At 44.1% G+C, this 23,837-nt stretch overlaps 1 protein-coding gene across 3 annotated transcripts in view; it reads right to left on the bottom strand.

Annotated features, from left to right (window-relative positions):
- Positions 1-9,529, bottom strand: part of NOC2L (NOC2 like nucleolar associated transcriptional repressor) — a 64,242-nt gene extending 54,713 nt beyond the window's left edge. The window contains exons 1-3 of one of the 3 annotated variants that reach the window (XM_035118506.2): positions 9,442-9,529; positions 7,490-7,669; positions 5,734-5,908 (exon numbers count right to left, since the gene is read on the bottom strand). In XM_035118506.2, coding sequence (XP_034974397.1) covers positions 5,734-5,908; positions 7,490-7,669; positions 9,442-9,461 — 375 coding nt within the window. In that variant the 5' untranslated portion in view covers positions 9,462-9,529. Of the gene's footprint in view, positions 1-1,172; positions 4,210-5,733; positions 5,909-7,489; positions 7,670-9,441 lie in introns of those variants that run through there. The other 2 variants (XM_060276219.1, XM_060276220.1) reach the window with 2 other exon arrangements.
- Positions 9,530-23,837: the final 14,308 nt, after the last annotated feature.

Raw genomic sequence — 23,837 nt, 5'->3', positions numbered from 1 at the left:
CACCTTAAAGACCAACTAAGTTTATATTTTGGTATGAGCTTTCGAAAGCTCATACCAAAATATAAACTTAGTTGGTCTTTAAGGTGCTACTGAAGGAATTTTTTTATTTTGCTTCGACTCAGACCAACACGGCTACCTACCTGTAAAAAGATTCTATAGTTACTCATCTCCGTGTCATCTGATGGGTGTCCCACAGGGCAGGCACCACCACCAAGAAGGCCCTCCGCCTGGTTTCCTGTAACCTCACTTCTCTCCGTGAGGGACCCGCCAGAAGGCCCTCAGCACTAGAATCTCAGTGTGCAGGCTGAATGATAAGGGTGGAAATGCTCCTGATGCTACTCTTTTATCTTATTTTGTTGCTCTGTGGTGCATTGTTTTATTTTAAGGATTTGGTTATTCCCCTTTACCTTTACCTTTTAAATGCTAAAATGACAACCACATCCTACTCAGAGAACACTCAGTGAAATAAATGGGCCTAAGACAGACAGCCTCATTCCTTCCAGTATTCAGCTATATTTTATTGACCTAATGAAATTAATGGACACAGCTTATTCATTTTTATTAATTTCAGTGGGCCTATTCCAAGTAACATTTAATTGACCAACCCCCTATCAATGTTAGAAACTCAGATATATAAGCCAGTTGCCAAAAGCACCTCTAACGTAGGTTACAGTCAACACAATGGAATATCTATCCCCCTCTTTCTATTTTATATTTAATGATTCAGTTGCACATTTTACCAATTCCAGTCATCTTTTTTCAAAACACACAAACTAATACACAACATCAGTGACACTTTTTCAATATCACATTTTTAATAGCAATTGCTACTGGGACACTATAAACATATATGGGGCTCAGCCTTAGCAATAGCAACCAACCATGCCATTTGAATAACTAATATTTATAAATACCAATGTGTGTGTGCACGCGCATTACATAAAATATTGTGCTACACTTGTATGTAAAACAGCTCTGTGTCAGTAATATTTTATATATTGCTAGTGCTAGATCCATAAACCAATTAAAAGTGGCATTATTATGATCATTACAGTAGTGTAACACTAATTCATTTGCTAAGATCACTGTACAATTTATTACAAGTACTGTGACAAGGACAAAAAACTGTAAAAAAATTTTTTACAAAAGGTGAATGAATAAATTGAACTTACATGTTTAATTCTGCTTCTACAATAACAAATATTGGTACCATACTTCAGTTTTTAAAATAGTCTTTCTTTTTAAAAGTCTGGTCTTCCAATATGCTCTATAGCAACATCCTTCCACCACAAATTAATTGCATTTTCAGGATTGAAAACCTCCAGGTTGGGGCCATTCATCTGGACCATTAGTAAGTCATCAACGGTAGCCACAAGTGGGCTATTCCAAATGTGTGTTTTCATCAGATTTAACTGGTTAAAGCCCCTCTCACATTCTGCAGTACTAAGTGGGAGAACCTGTAAAAAGTTCAAAACTTTACATATGTTAATATATGAAGCAGAAGCTGTTGACTCTGCTTGAAGACGCTGCCAAGCTTCTTCACATGTGATGACTCTCTTATTCTGAGCCCACACTTTAAAATCCTGATATTCCTCCATGATGGCTTCCTTGTCAACTTGTACATTGATGGGCATTGCTTGCATCAGTTCACTCAATTCTTTTTCTCCATGGTTACTTGTAGACAAGTCCCTTTCACCGACTGGCTTGGGTACGTTGCATGGGTCAAATATTTCCACATTTCGTAGAACTTTGTCATTTCTGATACTGTCCAACCGTTTGTTTATTCCTTCCACAATTGAACTCAGCAAGACACGTCGATCTTCCTCAAAGCACTCCATTTCACTTGCACTACGAACAATTTTCACACCTTTGTACACTAACACGCCGTCTTCCAATTGCACGGTACTTTCGAATTTTCGCAGCTGAGGGCCACTTTCTTTTACCATCCTCCGCAGCCTTTCTCTTGCCAAAGCCAAACTGATTTCAACATCATTAACCGACACACTCTTCCTCTGAAACGCCTCAGATAGTCTCACAAGTGTGTTCGAAACATCGTGCATGAGAAACAAAAACCTTACAAACCGTTCTGACTTCAAACGCTCCAAGTACTCCTTCAGTTCTGCCTCCTTCCAGTCCAACTCTGCACCAGAACCACTCACAATCCGCTCCAAGTCTGCCACCACTAGTGGGAGATTGTTTGCTAATGCCTTCACAACACAGTTCTTTGACTGCAACCAGCTGATTCTGCGAATACCTATGTGGCGAAGCACTTTTTCGCGCAGTACTTCATCAATATCTTTCAGCAATTCCTTTGTTCTTTCAGGATGGCTGTGGTAAAACATGTATATACCACACACAACATCTTCAGCAATCCCAGCAAATTTTATACATTTGAAGGCATCGCTTATCACAAGCTCCAGCCGGTGAGCTACACAGTGCACTGCCACTAAACCTGGACAGTTGTCTTGGAACTGTTTTGCTACGCCAGACACAGTCCCCGTATTAGCACCGGCCCCATCGAAACTTATCGCCGTTAGCTTGCTTTTCCAGTCGGGTACGTAGTCACGGAGAACTGACTCGATTGTAGATGTCCTCTCACCTGCTGCATTCTCACTAGTACATTCCCTAACAGCTCCATAACTGCACTTCATTCAGTCCACCTTCAAATATATAATAAAAGTAAATTATGTCAGATGCCACAGCCAACCTATCTGTTGAGCCGTCAGCCAAAATCCCAAAGAACTCTACTTTACTCAATTTGTCCCTGAGTTCCAGACGCAGGCTTTCGGCAATGTAACGCACAATCTGTTTGGCCGCCTCATCACCCGTGTGCGCCTCGCCTAGTCTTATACCGATCTTCCTCAGGAGCGCACATATCATTGGGAAGAGCTCAAATGAAAAGTTCTCCTTTGCAACGAAGTAGGCAATGTTGAACAGCTTCTCCACCTTCATGCGCAAATCGCTGTCCATTGTTTTTAATGTCTGTGCCATTGGGCTTGACTTGGCAGATTCACCTGCTTGCTGAGTAGCAGATGCACCATGTTTTCTTATCTGAAAAAGTTAAGAAAAATGAAATTATTATTATTATTTCATTCCTAAACCACTTTGTATTTTAAGCTTTAAAAATCTCAAAGTGGTTTACAACACTTTCAAACATCAAACAAAACAATCCATGTTAATTGTTTTCCTGGAGAATTCTATTTAAATGCTGTTCTCAATATCTTTGTCTTTGGCCAAAGAACTGCCTCCATTTACATAGCAGATACCCCTCTGTCAGGTCCATTTTATATATTTTTTTATTTTTGCAGAGGGCTGGCAGAAGTTAAACCATTTATAGGTTTGAGATATTTGCAAGTGAAAAGAACTCAGCCAGTCTATATTGGGAAAGTTCTCATCAAGACCTTCCTGTTACCTATTTGGTAGGGAGTCTCACGGTTCAACTGGAGGCTAAAAATAGCCTTGCTTTTTGCCCTAAGTTACGGTATATCCACTAAAATAAATTCTCTTTTTCTCAAGCGGATATTTCCTAAATTGTTTAAGCTTGAAGAGTTGTTACTTAAGGGGGGGAGGCTGCTAGGTGTTTGCACCTTAAAATTCGTGTAACACATTCAAAGCAAAACAATTAACAGGAAACTAAAAAACTATCTTAAAGATTTCAAAATATAGTTACAAAGATTTGAAAATATAAAGATTTGAAAATATAGTTACAAAGGAGGTAACTATAGAATGCACATTTAATAACACAGAACAGCTAACAAAAATATATATATTAAACACCTCAAAAGGAAACATTGTTAAAGGAGGTCAAATATAAATTCTACATTTAAAACAGCAAAATTAACAAGAAAAAAAATACTATCATAAGCAAAGAATATATCCTGCTTTTCACAGCATCTGGATCTTAAAGCTGCTTCTGGGCTCCCCATCCCTGAGAATTTAAATCACTTAGTCCTCTTAAGTCAGATGTCACTCACTTCCTTCCATATCACAAAACTGTCACATTAGCAAATATAGAAAATTGTATATGCAGAATATAACTATAAACTCACCGTTTCATTCTTTAATGTTGCACGGTCTTTCACAAAACTCGTGTCCTCAGCCTGGGAAAACTCTTTGCAGACACAGCATATCATAACATCAATAAAACATCTCCAGCCATGGATTTTCTTGCTTCCATTTTGAAAAAGTTGATGGGCTCACACTGTTGGTCTGAGATGTTATACTACTATTATTAGAGCTGTTAGCATCTTCTCCTTCATCGTCTGGTTTCCTACAATGTTCGTCCCAGGAGTGAAGGCTCGCCTCCAAAGTCTTCCTCTTGGGTCCCACTGCCTTCCGAGGCCAGACAGGTGACAAGAGACAAGGCCTTTTCTGTCATGGCCTGTCTCCCATAATTCCCTGCCTCAAGAGGTGCAAACGGTGACACCGTGTTTTCTTCATAGCATCAAGAGTCCGCCCCCCCCCCAAGACTGAGGCTCCATGCCACCCTTTTATTTTATCGCTGTGTGGTGTACTGTTTTATTGTGATCTGTTTTTAAGGAATCAATGCTTTTAAAATTGCCATTTTAAAATGTAGTTGTAGCCAACCAAATCCTACTCAGAGAACACCCACTGAAATAAATGGGCCTAAGACGGACAGCCCCATTCATTCCAGTGGGTGGTATTCAGCTAAGTTTTATTCAGCATAGACATACTGAAATTAATGGACATAGCTTACATGTTTTCATTCATTTCAATGGGTCCATTCAGAGTAACATTTAGTTGAGCCCCACTCAATGGGTCTAATCTAAGTAGGAGTAACGGTGCTTCAGTATTATTATTTTTTACTTGTGGAAGGCAGAGTTATTGTTTTGTTATGTTTTAACTACCTATTCTCGAGTATAAGCCGACCCGAATATAAGCCGAGGCACCTAATTTTACCCCAAAAAACTGGGAAAACTTATTGACTCGAGTATAAGCCGGTTCACCACACCAGAAACCGGAGGAGGAAGAAGGAGCAGCCCAAAAGAGCTGCTTTCAGCTGCTCGTTCCTCCTCCTCCGCCTTTGCCGCTGTCAGAAATGTGCTCGGGTGGGACCCTCCCTTGAGTATAAGCCAAGGGGAGCTTTTTCATCATTAAAAATGTGCTGAAAAGGTCAGCTTATACTGGAGTATATACGGTATTTGTTTCTGCTTTTACCTTGTATTTTTATATTGTGAACCACCCTGCAATCTTATGATCAGGCATCCCCAAACTCAGCCCTCCAGATGTTTTGGGACTACAATTCCCATCATCCCTGACCACTGGTTCTGCTAGCTAGGGATGATGGGAGCTGTAGTCCCAAAACATCTGGAGGGCCAAGTTTGGGGGTGCCTGCTTATGATGAAGGGTGATATATAAGTCAAATAAATAAAATGATTAGTCACTTGCTACAAAAAAACAACAACACCTGTATCCAAGCAACTCATGAAAAACAAAGTCAAGTTAAAACAAAAAACATAGAATGGCTTAAAATAAAGCCATTACAATGACTCATAAACAGACCCAATGAAGCAGCAAAACCTCAGCAGCAGAAAGCAGGAATAAACTGAAATATTCATCATAATCTGTCAAATACCCTGGGGAAGAGAGAGGTATTCAATGGGCACTAAAATGATGTTAAGGGTAGCACTAGGTGGACCTTATGCAACCGTCCAAGAGCATCACTGAAAATCAGCTTATATGGTTTTTATAGAAAAAACAGAAACAAATCACCTCTAAGTTTTCAGGCAACACGTGAAGCCCATCCTCTTCATCAGAGCTATCGGAGGCATCGAAATTCAGCAGCGTGGAGTCATTTTCTTCCAAGAATTTGTAAAATTCCGGATCCCGTTCCTTCAGCCGGGAGAGCTGATCTTTGTGTTGGGAAGCCTTCCCTGTCTTCACTTTCCTGATCAGGGGAGAGGAATTATGGTTTCTTTAAAATAAAATTAAAATCAAGAGCTGACTTTGAAAGTACACAGATTTAGAAACTATGAATTGTTACAACTTGGATGTACATTTCAGGGGTTTGGCACCCAACCGTTTGGAATTGTAACTAATTTAAGAAGAGCCTGGCTGCTGGATCAGGCCAAAGGCCCACCTAGTCCAGCATCCTGTTCTCACAGCAGCCAACCAGATGCCTATAGCAGTGTTTCTCAACCAGTGTGCCTCCAGATGTTTTGGGACTACAACTCCCATCATTCCTGACCACTGGTCTTGCTAGCTAGGGATGATGGGAGTTGTAGTCCCAAAACATCTGGAGGCACACTGGTTGAGAAACACTGGCCTATAGGAAACCTGCAAGCAAGACCCAAACACAGCAGTACTCTTTCCTCCTGCCTCTAACTGTGCAGGAAGAGCACAGCCATTGTGTCTAGAAACCAATGATAGCCTTAATCTCCATGAATTTCTCTAATCCTCTTTTAAAGTTGATGGCCCCACCACTGCCTCCTGGGAGATCAAGTTCCATAGTTTATATGCGCTGCATGGAGTACTTTTAAAAAACCTTCCAAGATTCAGCTTCACTGCATGTCCACGAGTTCTAGTATTATGAGAGGGAGAAAATATTTCCTCTACCCACTTTCACCATGCCATGCATAATTTTATAATCTTATGTCACATCGCCTCTTATTTGCCTTTTCTCTACTTAGGGCTTTTTAAAATTTCAGTGGGTCCCCTCTAAGTACATCTGAACACAGCCATACCTTGGTTTTCAAACAGCTTAGTTCTCGAACGTTTTGGCTCCCAAACCCAGAAGTGAGTGTTCCAGTTTGCAAACTATTTTTGGAAGCCAAATATCCGATGGGGCTCCGATTGGCTGCAGGAGCTTCCTGCAGCCAATCAGAAGCCGCGCTTTGGTTTCCAAACGTTTTGGAAGTCAAACCAACTTCTGGAACGGATTCCATGCAACTTCTAAGGTACGACTGTATAGTTATAATGGAGAAAATTATGCATAATTTGTAATTTTAACAAGGGCTAGAACCTCCACACACTTTTTATGACTTGGTGTTCTTTCATTACATATTCAGCAGAACCATCATTTTCAAGATGACTCTTGTCACAAGGCTGGCAAATCTGGAACTATATTTGATAAATTGATAACACTGATAAGTCTTTACTTGGGCTTTTTTTAACGCATGTGCAACTGCACTCATTCTACATGCCTATTTTATAGGTTTGTTTTTCATCTTCTAATTTTAATCTGTTGTAATTGCTCTCTGTTTTATACACATTATAAAATGAAATAACAAAACATTATGGGGGGAAAGCTCTGAGTAAATCGTAGTTGGATATCATTTATTTTATTATTTATTTGAACAATCCATATACCCTCAAACTGCAAGAGTCTCCAAGCGCTTTACAAAGATGCAATAGAGAAAATAAAAATTAGCTAAAACTATTACTCTAATGCACTGTACTTAACAATTTTCTTTGTTTGAAAAACATTTGAAATACAGTGATCTGTGGTTTGTTTTGTACATCCTCTTACTTTTCCACAGCTTTCGATTTTAGCCCTCCTTTCTTCTTGACGGGGGCCTTCCCATTCTGGCTGAGCTTTTTATGAGCCCCATCCTCTGTGGAATTCAAGGCTTCCTCCTGCAACTCATCATCTGCGTCAGAATCAAATCCGGAAGTCAGGAACTCATCCACACTCAGCTCAGCGAGTTTTCTGTTCCCAAGGAGGCAAAGGACAAAATGGGTAAACAAAAGGCAAAGAACAGAGTTTCAAACAAGAGAGGTGTGAGCATCGCTGGAAAAATCTGCTTTTCAGATGTCGAGAGCATCATCCAAGGACCATAGCTCAGGATTGAATGGCCACAGGCCTGGGAAAACAGAGGACTTTCCTACCGGTACCTCATTCTTTCTGTTGCAATGGTCTGACTGCACCGGCTACTGATCATTATTTATTAATTAAATGTACTTATTTGAATTATGTATACAGTGGCCCCCCGACTTACGAATTATTCAACATCCAAAGTTTTCAACTTACGAACGGAACAAATGGCCGCACGTTTACAAATTTTTCTACATCCGAACGGAAACCGTTGGCGGTTTTAAATGTGGTTTCCTCGACTTACGAATTTTTTTTTCCTATGGGAAACGGCTTTTTGACTTACGAACTTTTCAACCTACGAATGTGCATTCGGAACGGATTAAGTTCGTAAGTCGAGGGACCACTGTATAACAATTGGTTTTAATGCATCTACAGTATAGGTTTTTTTTCCTGTGTGTCTGTTTGGTTGTAAGTCACTTTGGGTTGCTTTGGGCAAGAGAAAGCAACTAACAAATTTAAAGAACTGTGAGGGGAGAGACTTTCTGCTGTTCATCAGGCAATGGCTTTTTCCACTTGCCTTGCTGCATCCTCCAGCCCCAGCTAGGAGCCTTTCCCAAACCATGACTTTGAGAACAGCAGAAGCAGCTAGGAAGAGAGAAGTTCAAGGATATTTTAAAACAGTAATTTTATAAGTTATGAATCCTTGTTTCTCAATTTGATCCTTTTCCATGGTTTTGCATATTTTGTGGTATTTAATGCATTGTGACTTGCAGTTATTTTTATTGATTATCGTTTAGCAATTGTATCAGATTAGTTTCTGGGTTCTGGGTTTTGACCTATAAAAAAAAAACCTTATGTGGCCCAAGACCCTGAATACCTCAAGGTGATTGCAAATTGTTTTAAACCGTTAACACTGCGTGTTAATTGCTGTAACCCACCCTGAAACATAGTAAGAAGTCTGCTGGATCAGGCCAATGGCCCATATAGTTCAGCACTGTTTCTCAAGAAAAAAAGAAAATAATTCCTACTGTGTTCAATGAAACCAATTCTCAGCTTTAGAAAAAAAGTATATTACTAGTGGTTTTTTGTTGTTGTTAATTTATCTGTATATCTACTTAAGGCCAAAGCAGATTCCTAAGCGAAGTATAAAAACCCAATTACATAAAGATATGAGCACCTATAATTAAAACACACGATATAAACAACTCCATAAACACTGATCATGAAGACACACAAGTAACCAATTCCAATAAAAACAGGTCCAGGGATTAGAAGATGAGAAATTGTTCCATTAACTTCCCAGGTGTTCCTTGCAGCCCCCACGATTAGGGAAATCCGCAAACACGCGCAGGGGAAAGGATGAGAACTTCCATACTGTACTCTCTTTCTCCATAGCCCGAATTACCGCAAACCATGCAAACCCTCCAAGGGGAAAGTTGGGAGATATCTTGGGAGTGAGCACATTTGCAAAGCTAAGGAGGAGCCGGTCCGGTTTCAAAATGGAGGCGGGTCCGCGTGTTGAGATTCCTGCATGGCAAGGGGTTGGGCTCGATGACCCTCGGGGATCCCTTCCAACTCTACCATTCTATGATATTATGGATCTTTTAGAAAAAGAGCTGGCTCTGTTAAACGCCTGCGAGGCTACCTCGCTGCAAAGCCACACTCACCTCTTGCTGGAAGCGGCCATGCTTTGCGCTCGCGCTCCCGTCCGCTCCCAGAGGCAGCAACGTGGTCCGGGTACTTCCTCTCCCAAAATGCAACAGTAACAAAGAGGAGGAGGAAGAAAGAGGAGGAGGAGACTGGAAGGGAAGCCGGCCCCGGTTGATCTTTAGGTTCACGGGCCCGGCAAGGGGAGGGAAAGAAACGGAACAGGGCTTTGAACAGGACACGAAACGGGCGAGCGCGTTTACACACAAAAAAAAAATCCGAGAAAATGTTGCACAGTTGAATTTCACAGCTTGGAGTTGTGTGTGCGCGCGGATGTGTCTTTTCTCGCACCCACCGTAGGCTCTCTGAGATATTTAGAGGTGCCAAGGGACTGTTGCGCTAGTGATAGGGAACCGTGGGGACTCGCCCAGTGTAGAGCTTGAGAGACGTAATGACTGCTGTGCAAAACACGCATTCAAAGCACATCCCTTCAGCACCCAAAGAATCCCGGGAACTGTTTACCCCTTGCAGAGCTACAGTTCCCAGAGCTCTTAAGAAACTACAGTTCCCAGGGCTGGTGTGGGGGTAAGACGTGGCTCTTCTAAGGCATGGGTAGGCAAACTAAGGCCCAGGGGCCGGATCTGGCCCAATCGCCTTCTAAATCCGGCCCACGGATGGTCCGGGAATCAGCGTGATTTTACATGAGTAGAATGTGTCCTTTTATTTAAAATGCATCTCTGGATTATTTGTGGGGCATAGGAATTCGTTCATTCCCCCACACACAAAATATAGTCCGCCCCCCCCCCAAGGTCTGAGGGACAAGGGGCCGGCCCCCTGCTGAAAAAGTTTTCTGACCCCTGTTCTAATGAAACTAGCCCCACCCCTCCGAATGTATGTGATAGATTTCTCCCTTTGAGAGTGGAAAAGGAAGTTGAGACTTAAAAATATGAGAGATCTTGCTGCACTGGAAGCCCCTTTCCATGGGAAGGACAGACATAGGAACATAGGAAGGCATCTTATACTAGCTCAGACCATTGGGGCCTTATACCAGCTCAGACCATTGGGGCCATCTAGCTATGACTGGCAGTGGCTCTCCAGGGTTAAAACATACAGGAAGTCTCTCCCAGCCCCACTGGCATAGGAAGCCACTCGGGCACCCACAGCGGCAAACATGACACACACCCGGGGGCGGGGCATCGCTACGTAGCGCGCATGCGCAGTGTCACTACATACGACGTATGCATCGCTACATACGCCGCATGTGTCACTACGTAGCGATGCTGCGCATGTGCGCTATGTAGCGGGGTGCCACCGGCGGAGCTTGCACTGCCCCCCCCCAAAAGACGGAGCTGGGAGCGGGCCGCCCCCTCCGCTCCCCCCTTGCTACGCCTCTGCCCAGCCCTACCTGCAGATGAACCTGGGACCTTCTGCATGCAAAACATAGGCTCTGCCACTGAGCTATGGCCCTTCCCAGTGGGAGCACAGAGCAGTTGGCAATGTTCAACTTGCTTGTACCTAAGTGACACCAACATTGGGGGGGGGCAGCAAAAGGATGTGATTTAGGATAAAGTTTCATAATCAGAGGGGCCACTGCTGAGAACGCCCTGCCCTTCATCATTCCTTACCCAGCAGAAGCTAAATGGAGAATAGCAACCAGGACATCTCTAGTGGCTCTTAAATGACTGATAGGGGGATATTTTTGTCCTTCTGCAAAACCTTGTGGTCTCCCTTGTGGCCTGCTGATATGTTCCACTTGTGTCTGGGTTGGTGCTGTTTTTGGTACATAAGGCTTAGCACTTACCATCTGGACATCAGAAATAGAGGGAATGGTGATACAGCACTTAGCATTTACATTTTGTCCACAAAAGCTTATGCCACAATAAAGGTAAAGGTAAGGTAAAGGGACCCCTGACCATTAGGTCCAGTCGTGACCGACTCTGGGGTTGGGCGCTCATCTCGCATTATTGACCGAGGGAGCCGGCGTATAGCTTCCAGGTCATGTGGCCAGCATGACAAAGCCGCTTCTGGCAAACCAGAGCAGCACATGGAAACGCTGTTTACCTTCCCGCTGTAAAAAGGTAAAGGTAAAGGGACCCCTGACCATTAGGTCCAGTCGTGACCGACTCTGGGGTTGCGCGCTCATCTCGCATTATTGGCCGAGGGAGCCGACGTATAGCTTCCAGGTCATGTGGCCAGCATGACAAAGCCGCTTCTGGCAAACCAGAGCAGCACATGGAAACGCCGTTTACCTTCCCGCTGTAGCGGTTCCTATTTATCTACTTGCATTTTGACATGCAATAAGTCTTTTAAAAAGTGCCCCAAGACTCTATTATCTTCCTGCTTTGTTTCCCCCCCCCCCTGATACTTACAACAACCGTACAAACTAAGTATATTGCAGATATGGGATAATGAAACTTAGTATACACTGTACATTTAAAGCACATCCGAAGGACATTATTTCACTAAAAGAATTCTGGGGACTGTAGTTTGTTAAGGGTTGCTGGGTATTATAATTTAGAGAAGAGTGAACTACAGTGCCTAGAATTCATTGAGGGAAAGAAAATACTCCGAATGTGCTTTGAAGTTATAGTGTGTACACAGCATGAGAGACAGTAGCCTAGAACCCAATCTTAAGCATGCTTGTTTTGCAAATCTGTGGAGAAGAGGATTTATTGTACCTGTTCTTTAATTTGGAGAGAAGGTAGTGTAATATTTATGCATGGAATTCTCTCCCAATAGAGATTACCTTAGATCCCGCTTGTTATCCTTCCACCAGCAAGTGAAGATCTTCCTATTCAGGCAGGCCTTTAAAAACTAAGGTGCAGGTGATGCTGATCACATTTCTGGTTCTGAATGTGTTCTGATATAGTTTAATTATTTATTCTTACTTTGTAATTTATCATGATGTTTTAAAATGTTTTTAGCCACTTTGAATCTCAATTTAGGATAAAGGATATTTAACTTTGGACCATATTGGTTTTTGGTTAGAAGCAATAAAGTTGGCAACAAATTTTATATCTAGAGATAAACATTTTGGGTTGTATCCAGTTAAATTCTACTGCACCCATTGAAATGAATGGGTACAGGTATTTTATGACACTGAATGAGACTGGTGTTGAGTACAACCCCATTATGTGTCTTTTCATAACATTGTAGAATTTCATAGAATCATGGAACTGTAGACCTAAATGCAAAAATATTTTTCCCAACATGGGTCTTGAACCCACGACGCTGAGATAAAGAGTCTCGTACTCTACCAACAGAGCTTTTGCCTGCTTATGTTCAATAATAGCAGTCATTGCATGACAAGTGCTCAATGTAAAGGAGGCGTTTTACCAGTGTGGAGCAGCCATAAAGTTCTCTAAGTGACCTTGGGGCAACCTCTCTCTCTTAGCCTAACCTACCACACAGGATTGTTGTAAGGATAAAATGGGAAGGGGGAGAAGTGTCTTCAGGTCCTTGGAGAAAAGGTGGGATACAAATGTAATAATAAATAAGTTGTTTTGAACTGTTTTAAATAATGCTTAATATTGTGTTTTAGTATTAATACAGTGTTTTAATTATTGTAGGGGACCTTAGAGTGAAGGGCAGATATTAAAATGTAATAATAAACAAACAAACAAACATGGGGGGGAGTCCAAAGATGGGCTTCAGGGGGCACAAAAATGGGTTGGTTTTGTCCTCGAAACAATATAATTAAGTGTATGCTTTCACCCCTTTCCCTCTTTTTGCATTTCTAATGCATTTTGGTTACTTTTAATTGTTTCACTTTACTTTGTTCAATAAAAATATTTTTCATAAAATGTATGCAAAATGTGCATATTTGCTTTAAGTTATTTTTTTTCCTCGGGAGGGGGTCCATAGCTTTCCTCAGATCCTCAAAGGGGTCCGTGACCTCAAAAACAGGTTGAGAACAGCTGGTGTAAAGGCACTCTGCTGTATCCCCAAGGAACAGTCTAATCAGCACGACCCACCGTTGCAAAACTGCAGAGCGGGCGGCGACTTTACACACACACCAGCACAGACACACAAATCTAACAAGCCTTCCTTTTGATTATTGCTGTAGAGCCCAGGGTGGAGGAAAGTGCTGCTGTTTTTTCCACTGTGAAGGGAAGCAAAGAAAAACGGACCTGATATGTGAAAGAGAAGAGAGAGTAAGGAAGGAGAGAGGAGTATAATCCAGAGGGAGGCTTTTGCCGCTATTAGCAATCGCCCCATCAGCTGGGAAAAGCGATTTTTGCACCGGCTAACTTTTTTAAAAATCCATCAATCTGGAGAGCAAAGTGCCTGACCACGGAAAGCATCTTTGCTTTCTAGCCCTGGAGGTGTCAGCTGGGTGAGTACGGACTTTTATTCACAATTCTCTGATTATTATTATTATTATTATTATTATTATTATTATTATTATTATTATTATTATTTCTAACGGAAAATTCATAATAGAAGAAAGCACCGGTTCTGAACAAGAGAGGCAGATTATTTACAGGATTGCAGCCTAAACGTGGGTCCATTGCAGATGTGTGTGTCTCATTTTATTGTATAATTTTATGTGCTACCTGCAATGGCTCCACTTGGAATTCTCACCCAGCCTGGGTACCGCATTTTGCAGGACCGGGTGGCTGTGCATCTCAAATGCACACTTTTGCACGCAGCCTGCCCGTGCGCTTCCTCGAGAGTAAACCCCAGGGTCCTCAACCGGGTTTTACTCCCAGGAAAGTATGCCTAAAGCTTGCAGCCTCGCCCCGGTTTCCCCCGCCTCTTCTCTCTCTCTTCACCAGTGAAATGGGCTGGCTTTCATTTATCCTTTGTTACTCTTTTTGAGTTTTCCTTGCACACACACAAACCCAGCCTGGCTTGTTTGATGGAAATAGGGTGGCTGCGTGCGATTGCCTCGCTTTGCGCTAGGCGCTGTACGATTTTAGACGACAACGAACAACAATGCAGCCACCACAAAATCCTTCATCTGTCGTGGCAGGGGAAGAGGATCTCGTTATGGGCTGCATGTTTCCAAGAAACTGCGGCTCAAATAATCTGCTGCAAGGCGTCGATCGGATGGGGCAAAGCACGGGCCCCGATCCCGCTGCCCGCGAGGCTGTTCGTGTTGCGGTTGGAAGCTTTTGAAGACACGCGCTGATGTTCCGGCTAGGGGGGTTATCTGAGGTGACTGCCGTATTTCAGACAACTGCAGTCTAGCTCTCGCTCCTTTAATTTAATGTTTTTTGAAAAGAGCCGGATTTGTCATTGTGGGGTGCAGCGGGTGCACAACCCTTTAAAGGAAGTGAGTGGCTGCGGGGGGGGTGCAGGTTTTGCGTGTGCGCGCGTTCCCCCCACCCCCGCCCCGTTCCCAAATGCTCCAGTTGCAGTATCAGAAGCCTGCATTGCTGCTACCCAGATCAGTTTTGTATGTGGGTTTTCTTTTTCTTTTTTTTTAATTTAAGGAGGCTATCCGAGTTTGCATATCCTGGCAGGATCCCGCTGCTGCAAATATATACTGTACAGTGTGTGTATGTATATCAAAGCAAAACTAATTCTTCCACCAGCCCCATCTGAAAACTAACCTACTGCCTATTTGCTTTGCGTTTTCAAAGACAAATATGACCATTTATAAAATCGGGACTATCAAAAAATCGTGGGTGGGGACGAAATCTAGCTCCTCCTTAACCTTTTTTTTTTTTGTTAAATTGCCTTCCACCTGGTCCGTTTACATTTGCGTCAATTTTCGCCCTATAGAAAGTGGGGGGCGGGCGGTGGAATATGGTCACAAAGGAATCTGTTTCTTAGGCCATCCGGAATATGTTTGCACTTTGTTCCTGACTACATACTCCTCTCTAGGCTGGGAATGTAAGAGATAGATGTAACGATGCAAATCATGAGAAAGTATTAGCTGGGGGAGCACTAAACTGCATACTCCTCTCCCCCCCCCAAATTAAAAATTGATATTTTGTAAGTCTTTGTTTTGGCCTGGCTCTTTGCAGAAAAAACTCCTAGTATATAAAGCACTGAGAAGGGAAGGGGGCACCCAGCCAATCCCACCCCCTTTGTGAATGTACCTGCATGGCAACATGTGTTGATCACATTCACATGTTAACATTTGAGTCAGATACTAAGATACTGTACTAAGCAGATACTAAGTGGGGGGGAGAGATTACCCCCTCTAGAAGGTGTAAATTGCAATGCAAAACTGACCTTTTTATGCATGGAGGGGGGTGTTCCTAATTATTTAATGCATTCCACCCACCTTATTTGCTTCTGTTTTTAAATAATAGTAATAATAATAAGAAGAATAAAATATACGCATCTTCCTTCCCCTTGCTACATTTAAGAAAGCATAACTCAGTCTTTCAGAAGCAATGATTTTGTAACTCTCCAGCAATTTCTTTAAAAAAAATCATTGTCATAAAAGAGTCATACCCAGTTTCCTGTGAGAGAGCTGTTAGTCTACTACAGTACTGAGAATGAAATTTCTGCCCAGTGCACCCCCCCCACAGGTGATGGCCCATTGCATCTCTGCATGAATAGCTGTTCTGGGCTTCCTTTTGTTCCAGTCGGCCTACACTGAATGCAGTAATTTTTGTTTTCATCCCAAGGTGTAATTTGAGTATTCAGTCACCCACACTACAAATATAACAAAATTACCTGCCTTCAGAGGAGGATCCCATTTGTGTCCCTGTGTAAGTCTCTGGTCTGAAGTTGCCTTCTTCCAGTCAATCTTCCCTATTACAGATCCTTCTGCCATGACTTGTGATCAAATGAGACTGGTTCATTTACTCTCTTTTGAGTAGTGATTCAGGAAAATTACCTGCCCTGAGAAACCTGACTGTTGTATTTCTGCATGACTGCCTGTTCTGACCTTGCCTCTTTCCAATCCATCTCTCCTGACAGACAGGTAACTTTATGGCCTCTCTGAATCAAGTGCAGCTGGCAAATTAACTAGGGCGTTAAAATATCCTTAATTAAAATAAACAATAAAACAAAAAATTAAAAAGTGTAACAATTTTTTAAAAAAGTTAAAGCGAATCAGAAATTCAGTTCAGTGGAATGCTTGCCTTAACAGGTAGTGTATTTATTCAGTTCCTCTCATGGCAGGAAGGCTAAGATGAATTGCCTCTGCTTTTAGGAGGCTGCCTGCTGAGTGTCTGTATGAGTCACTGCTCTCGCTCTGCTTCCTTCTAATTAGAAGGCTCAGTCTGAAACATATGGAGTAGACATTCTTGCACAATCCAAAACTAAACTGCTGGTCATTTTAATCCAGACTTTGTATTGTTGACATAGGGTGTGTGTGCTTGTGGCCTACTCCCATCAATGCAAACCATTGGTCATGTTGGCTGGGGCTAATGGGAACCCAACACCATCTGAAGGGCCACAGGTTCTACATCCCTGTTTTTAATCCATTTTAGTAAAAGCCAGAGCAGCTGCTCAAGCAGAGACACAGCAGTGAGCCTCCTTTTTCTGGATGGTTCTCCTAGTTCCTAGGCAATTTTAATACAGGGATGAGGAACCTCCCATCACCCCTGGACTGTTGGCCATGCTGGCTTATGTTGATGGGATTTGGAGTCCAACAACATGGTCTACGCCTACTGGCAGGAGTTATCCAGAGGTTTCCGAGCAGAGGTTTCTGTGGGCAAAGTATGTGCCCTACCACAGGGGTGGGAAACCACCTTCAGCCTGAGGGCCACATTGCCTGATCGAAAACCTTCAAGGGATATGTGCAGGACACTGGTAGGCGGGACCAGGGACAAAAGCAATTGAGCCAACAGTGAGGTATCTTACCTTTGCAGAGGAGACTCCATTCCAACCACGCAAAAGGCAGAGGTTCAGTACATAAGACGAGCCTGCAGGATCAGGCCAGTGGCCCACCTAGTCCAGCATCCTGTTATCACAGTGGCTAACCATTGTGGCTCGTAGCCATGGAGAGCCTTCTCTGTGAATATCTCTAATCCTCTTCTAGAGCCATCCAAGGTGGTAGCCATTGCTGCCTTCTGTGGCAGCAAGTTCCATAGTTTAAATTGTGAAGAAATACCAGTACTTCCTTTTCTCTGTCCCAACTCTTCCAACATTCAGCTTCCACGAAGTCTAGCATTACAAGAGAGGGAGAAGAATTTTCCTCTATTCACTTTCCATGCCATGCAGGATTTTATAATTATACATACAATTCTCTCTCTTTCTCCATCCGGGCAATGCAAGAGGCACCAGAGTTCAGGGACTATTCCAGCCATGCAAAAGCTCTTAAGGAAGGTGTGAATCAGGGCTGGGGAAGGGTATCACCTGGGGAGTCCTGAGGGCCAGACTGACAAAGCTAGGGGGCCACATTTGGGCCCCAGCTCCACCATTCCTGCTCTGTACCACAAAGCTGCAGGCCCTTCCTTAAGCTCCGCCTCCATCAACGTTGCCCACAAGCCAGTGGGAGGCAGCCTGTAGGATGGAGGAACTGGATCCGTGTCGAGAGCAGAGACAGGGTTCTGCAGCACCTGAAAAGTGCTGCTTGCTTTCGTTATTAAAATATTTGCATCTCACCTTCCCATCAGTACCCCATACGGCACCAAAATAAATATCTAAAAGCAAGCTAAGTAAAACTAAAACAAAAAACAAAAACCCACACAAATTAAAGCAATTAAGAAGACAGCCAACAACAGATGGGATTAAAGCAAACAATAGCTCAGTGGAAAGAACAATGGGGTTGCAATCTTATGCACACTTGTCTGGAAAGCAAGTCCTGTTGAGCTCTGCCGGGTTTCCAGACGTGCATGAGAAGCAGGGCCGGCCCTACGGCCAGGCTGGGTGGCGCAGGGCACCACGGCGCCGGCCTGCCAGGAGGGCGCCGCGAGCTGCGCCCGCCCGCTGGCCGGCCGGTCCGCCGCACAGCTGCGCCCACGGCAACCGCGCTGTGCCTGCCCGCCCGCCACGCAGCAGTGCCTGTGGCAGCCGCGCTGCGCACGGCGCCTGCCCACCACACTGGGAAACGGGGTGGGGGGGCGCCGGAGGGATCTGTCGCTCCACGGCGCCAGGGGCGCTTAAGACGGCCCTGATGAGAAGAGCCCTGAGGCTAGATCAGGCCAAAGGCCCACTTGGTCCTGTATCTTGTTCTCGCTGTGGCCTTCCAAATGCCTGTCAGAAGCTTGTAAGCAGGTCCTGAGCACAAGAGCAGCACTCTCTGCACTTGAGACTCCAAGGCTGCCACTGAGAGTGGGAGTAATACATAGCCATCCAAGCTAGTAGCCATTAATAGCCTATCCCTCATGAATTTGTCTAATTTTAAAGTTATCCAAGTTAGTGGCCGTCACTGACTCCTCCTGGTCCATAGTTTAACTATGAAGTACTTCCTTTCATCTGGCTTGAATCTTACAACATTCAGCTTCGCTGGACATCCCTGAGTTCTAGTATCACAAGAGAGAGAGAGAAAAAACCTCTCTGTCCACTTTCTCCACCACCCCTATCTTGTCCTCTCTTGCTTACCTCGTATCTAAGCTAAGAAGCCCCAAACATTGTGACCTTGCCCCATAGAGGAGTTGCTCCACCCCCTGGAACATTTTGGTGGCTCTCCATGCTCTTTTCTGAACTTTTTATTGGTCTGTATGCATCTGCTTGCAACCCACAGGTATTCTTAGAAAGCTGCATTCTGGGTATTCAAAATGCGACCAGCGAGTTTGAACAACTGGGCCTCTTTAGGGCAGATGTCCCACATTTCTGGTGACTCAAAATACTGGGGAAAGTTCAATTATCTTTATTTTGTCTCCCCTGTTTATCCTTGCCTCCTTCCCCTCCTGGTGTTAACCTGTGTCAAAATTTAGGCTCTAAACCTTTCAAGACAGGAGCTGGCATCTTATATTTTGTAAAGTGGCACACACAATAAATAAAGTAACCATAATGTGGGTTTGGTTGACTTGCTGGAGTCCAAAGTAGCCTGCTCTGTAGGCCTGCCAACGCCTTGATCCTCCCTGTGCGTGGCTTAGGGCACCTGTTGCCTTGGCTCTATTATGTGGACTGATTTTAAGCACCAGTTTGGATTTGAAGGCCTTTGGTTCTATGAAATGCCACACTGAACCCAATGGCTGGTGTTGGAAGCTACCTGTGTTAGCAACAGAGAGGGTGATTAATTTTGTGGCTTGCGTCATGTCCTTTGAAACAACCAGGACTATTTTTAGGACAGCTTGGTTTGAGGGCTGCAAAAAAGAGATAGCGGATTTGCTTCCATAGTACACTATAGACTTGAGCTTTCAACCAAGATGGAAGGTTTGGCTGTTCAACACTACCTAAACCAAACAAGCAGACCTGATGGGTAATATTAGGACTGTGGGGCTAGAACATGCTGAATAACAGAATAATAAACTGCCTCTGAGCATATGCAGAATATATTTCCATCGTTAATGACTGCACGGTAAAGCTAAACTATGGTTTTAGATAAACCAGAGTTTGTTGTGACATCTTAACCCAGACAAACAGTGGTTAATCTTAATTGTAGATTACAAAGATGTCTTGTTTCAACAATGCATATTTAAGATTAGCCACAGTTTAGAGCTCAGAGGACACACTAAACTGTGGCCCATTTAAAATGGAAATGGAAGCTTCCGATCTCTTCCTTGCAGTCAAACTGAAGAAGGGGAAGCCCAAATCTTGCTGCAGCTTCTAATGCTAAATTATAGTTTAACACAATCTTGCATTTAACAGCTCACCTAGTACCACAGACAATCAGGAATTTCATGCAGGTGAGTGAGGAGGCTGGAGGAGGACAGACAGATCAAGCCATCCACCAGTCTGCTTGACTTCCCTGCTAGACACAGTGGATGGAAAGCATCTTAATACACAACACACATGGAAATACAGTGGGCAAGTGGAAGAAGCATGAGTTGCTTTCTCTCTTTTCTGCTAGCTCCCTCGCAAAATGGTTGTTTTGTTTGTTTTTAAGTAGCCTAAGAGTAGCTATGTTTACTGACCAAAGAGTTCAGAAGTAATTTCCAGGTTGTTCCCCAGTTCCCAGGCTATAAAGTAGTTGAGGGTTTAAAAAAAAACAAGAAAAGGTTTACAAAAAACAAGAAAAGTGTGAAGTGTTGGGGTTTTTTTAAAAAAGAGAGAGAGAGAGTTCTGTATCTCTGCATGAGTTGCCATTCTGGGCACTACATTCCTGCTTGAAAATGTTACTCATACAAAGGTGCTGTGGGCAGCCTCGTCTGAGAGAAGAAGAAGAAGAAGAGTTTGGATTTGATATCCCGCTTTATCACTACCCGAAGGAGTCTCAAAGTGGCTAACATTCTCCTTTTCCTTCCTACCCCACAACAAACACTCTGTGAGGTGAGTGAGGCTGAGACACTTCAAAGAAGTGTGACTAGCCCAAGGTCACTTAGCAGCTGCATGTGGAGGAGCGAGGGCGCGAACCTGGTTCACCAGATTATGAGACTACTGCTGTTAACCACTACATCACACCACACCACACTGACACACTGGCAGGTCATTCCATAGCACCTCTGCTTTGGCAGTGATCGAAATCGAATAGTGCCTAGACAGAGCCAAAGGATGCCCTGAGGAGAGGAGGGTTGGAAAGAGGTTCAGAACAGTGACTCTCCAGAGGCATCCAGTGTTCGAAACACAGGCTTTATATGCAAGACTAATTTAATGTTAACATGCTAACACAGCCATTGAGTAATGACAATTTTTAGTTGTGCTGGGTACAGTGGACAGGATTTTCAGGTCATAAGGTCTGCCTTGCAGCAGATCTTAGCCTGTGCACCTGTTGGTTATAGAAATAGTCCCTTAGGAGCACCTGTTAATAGAGGGTGAACAGCTTCTAGCCTAACCCTGTCCACAGGGCCGGGATGGGTGGCGCAGGGCACCACAGCGCCGGCCCACCAGGAGGGCGCCGCAAGCTGCGCCCGCCCGCTGGCCGGCCGGTCCGCCGCGCAGCTGCGGCCACGGCAACCGTGCTGTGCCTGCCCGCCCGCCACGCAACAGCGCCTGTGGCAGCTGCGCTGCGTGCTGCGCCCACCCACCCACCGCGCTGGGAAATGGGGCAGGAGGGCGCCGGAGAGATCCGGCACACCACGACGCCAGGGGCGCTTAAGATGGCCCGCCTGTCCAATATATGCCACTTTAGAAGCTTGCTAGATAAGTTTAGATGGGGGAAGGGACTGAGGACTGTTTAAAGCGTTCATATGCTACCCTTAAGCCAAATAGTTCCCAGGGCACTTCACCATTAAAAAAATCAATACAAAATTGCATGTAAACAGACATGAAACAACTAGCTGTTAATGACAGCAGATTAATATGGTTTAAAAGTCATTCCCAAGTTGCTCCTAGGCAACCCACTATGTCCCACTTCCTGAACTATTAATAGTTGAGAAAATGTTTGCTTAGGACAATAACTGTTTTGCATCTTACATTCCTGATTAGAAGAGTTCCTTGTTCAGAGTTGCCATGGGCAGGCTTGCTTGAAAGCATGCCACTCCATAGCATCTCTGCTTTGGCAGTGATTGAATGAGCCAAGACAGAACCCAATGGTGCCCAGAGGAGACCGATTCAAAAAAAGTGTGCCCAGAACAGTGACTCTCAGAGCCACAACGGTTACTTTCTTGGGGTGTAGGTTCATTAGGGCTCTCAGAATCCTTTAAGTGTTGCTTTGATTTATTTCTCACGGAAAGTCAGGCACTTCTCTTGTAGCAAGCTGTGCTCAGGCATAGGCACAGGAAATGTGGATGATGGAATCCTTTTCACTCTTACGGCTGCATTTCCTCTTGGAAAGCCTTTAAGAAGATGGAGAAGAAATGTCTGAAAAGATGCTACCTCCAACAGAGCTTGGAGTTTCATGAACAGACCTGGGATCTCAAAGCAAAGTCTGTTCCTAGTGAGGCTATAGGCTTCACACAGAGGGTAAAGAACAGGAACTGAGTCAGACTATTGGACCCATCTAGCTCAATATTGTCAACACTGACTGGTAGCTGCTCTCCAGGGTTTCAGGCAGGGCATCTTTCCCAGCCAATGCTCCCAGAGATACCATTGGGGAATTGAACCTGAGACCTTCTGCATGCAAAGCAGATGCTCTGCTTCTGAGCTATGACATTTTCTCTTGATTTGTGCCCAGAGACAAATTGGTTATGTTCTGCATTCTCAGGATTGCAGAACACATTGTATTAATACTTAAAAGATCCTGTGTATATGTGACTGTGCAGTGTGGCAGCCTTCCCTTCAACCTGAAGAATTGTGATCCTATCAGCCAGCCCTTGGGTCTGCAACTGCTGCTGTTGAATGCCAGATTGGCTGTGAATTCATAACTTGATTGTAGATGGGAAGGCCGGAATGGCCTGCATCACTGAGACCTGGGGGGGTGAACAGGGAAGAGTTGGTCTCACCCAGTTGTGCCCACCTGGGTACTCAGTACAGCATCAGGGCAGACTTGAGGGCCAAGGAGGGGGTTGTTGTGGTCTATAGAGAGTCTCTCTGTGTGTCTCTATCCAGGCTTTCTGTCCAGCTGAATGGGAATCTTGAGTGTTTGTTCCTGGTGTTGGGTAATCGGGACAGATTAGAGATTCTCCTGGTTTACTGACCACCTCACTGTCCTCCAGTCTCCCTGACGGAGCTGATCTTGGAGGCAGTGCTGAAGACTCCGTAGACTGATGGCTCTGGGGGACTTCAACATCCATGCTGAGGCGGTTGGCTCTGGGGTGGCTCAGGACTTCATGGCTGTCATGACAACCACTGCATCCTCACTATACCATCTGGCAGAGCTTTTCCGGGTCTTCAGCACACTGGCCCCAAAGTGGTGGCAGAACCAATGGTAGCTTGCTGTGACTTGTTCGCTAGGCGTTTTGAGGATAAAATTCCTTGCATCCATCAGGACCTTAGCTCTACTGTTACAGCAACTGACTCTTGAGAGATATACAGAACACTGTCTAATCCTGTTTTGTTGGACGAATTTCAGTTGATACGGCTCGAGGATGTGGGCAAGGCGCTTGAATCGGCACAAGTGATTACTTGTGCTCTGGACCCTTACCCTTCTTGGGTTATAAAATCCAGCAGGAAGGAGACAGCTGTCAGGGCTAGGGAAGTGGTCAATGCCTCTTTACAAGAGAGGGTAGTTCCTGCCTGTTTGAAGGAGGCAGTGACTGCTTCTTAAGAAACCATCCCTAGATTCTGAGAACTTTGGGAATTACCGGCCAGTTGCCAACCTCCCTTTCTTGGACAAGGTTCTTGAGCGGGTGGTTGCTAACCAGATTCAGGTGTTCTTGGAGGAGACTGATTTTCTCCTTGATCTCTTGGTGGTATTATTATAATTAAATATACAAATAAACCATGCAAATGCTAGGATGTTTCAGGACCCAGGATAGCTCCTGCACATGAAAGAGGTTGTCCCTATGAAATTCTAAGCCCAGTCCTTCCACAGTTATACATACTCTTATGATTTGACCAGTTCCTGGGCCCTCAACCAAAG

The sequence above is a fragment of the Zootoca vivipara genome, chromosome 6 (genome assembly GCF_963506605.1).
Source record: "Zootoca vivipara chromosome 6, rZooViv1.1, whole genome shotgun sequence".
NCBI classification, from domain to species: Eukaryota; Metazoa; Chordata; class Lepidosauria; order Squamata; family Lacertidae; genus Zootoca; species Zootoca vivipara.
Note: the sequence above shows the minus strand (reverse complement) of the source record. Positions and strands in the feature narration are given on the sequence as shown.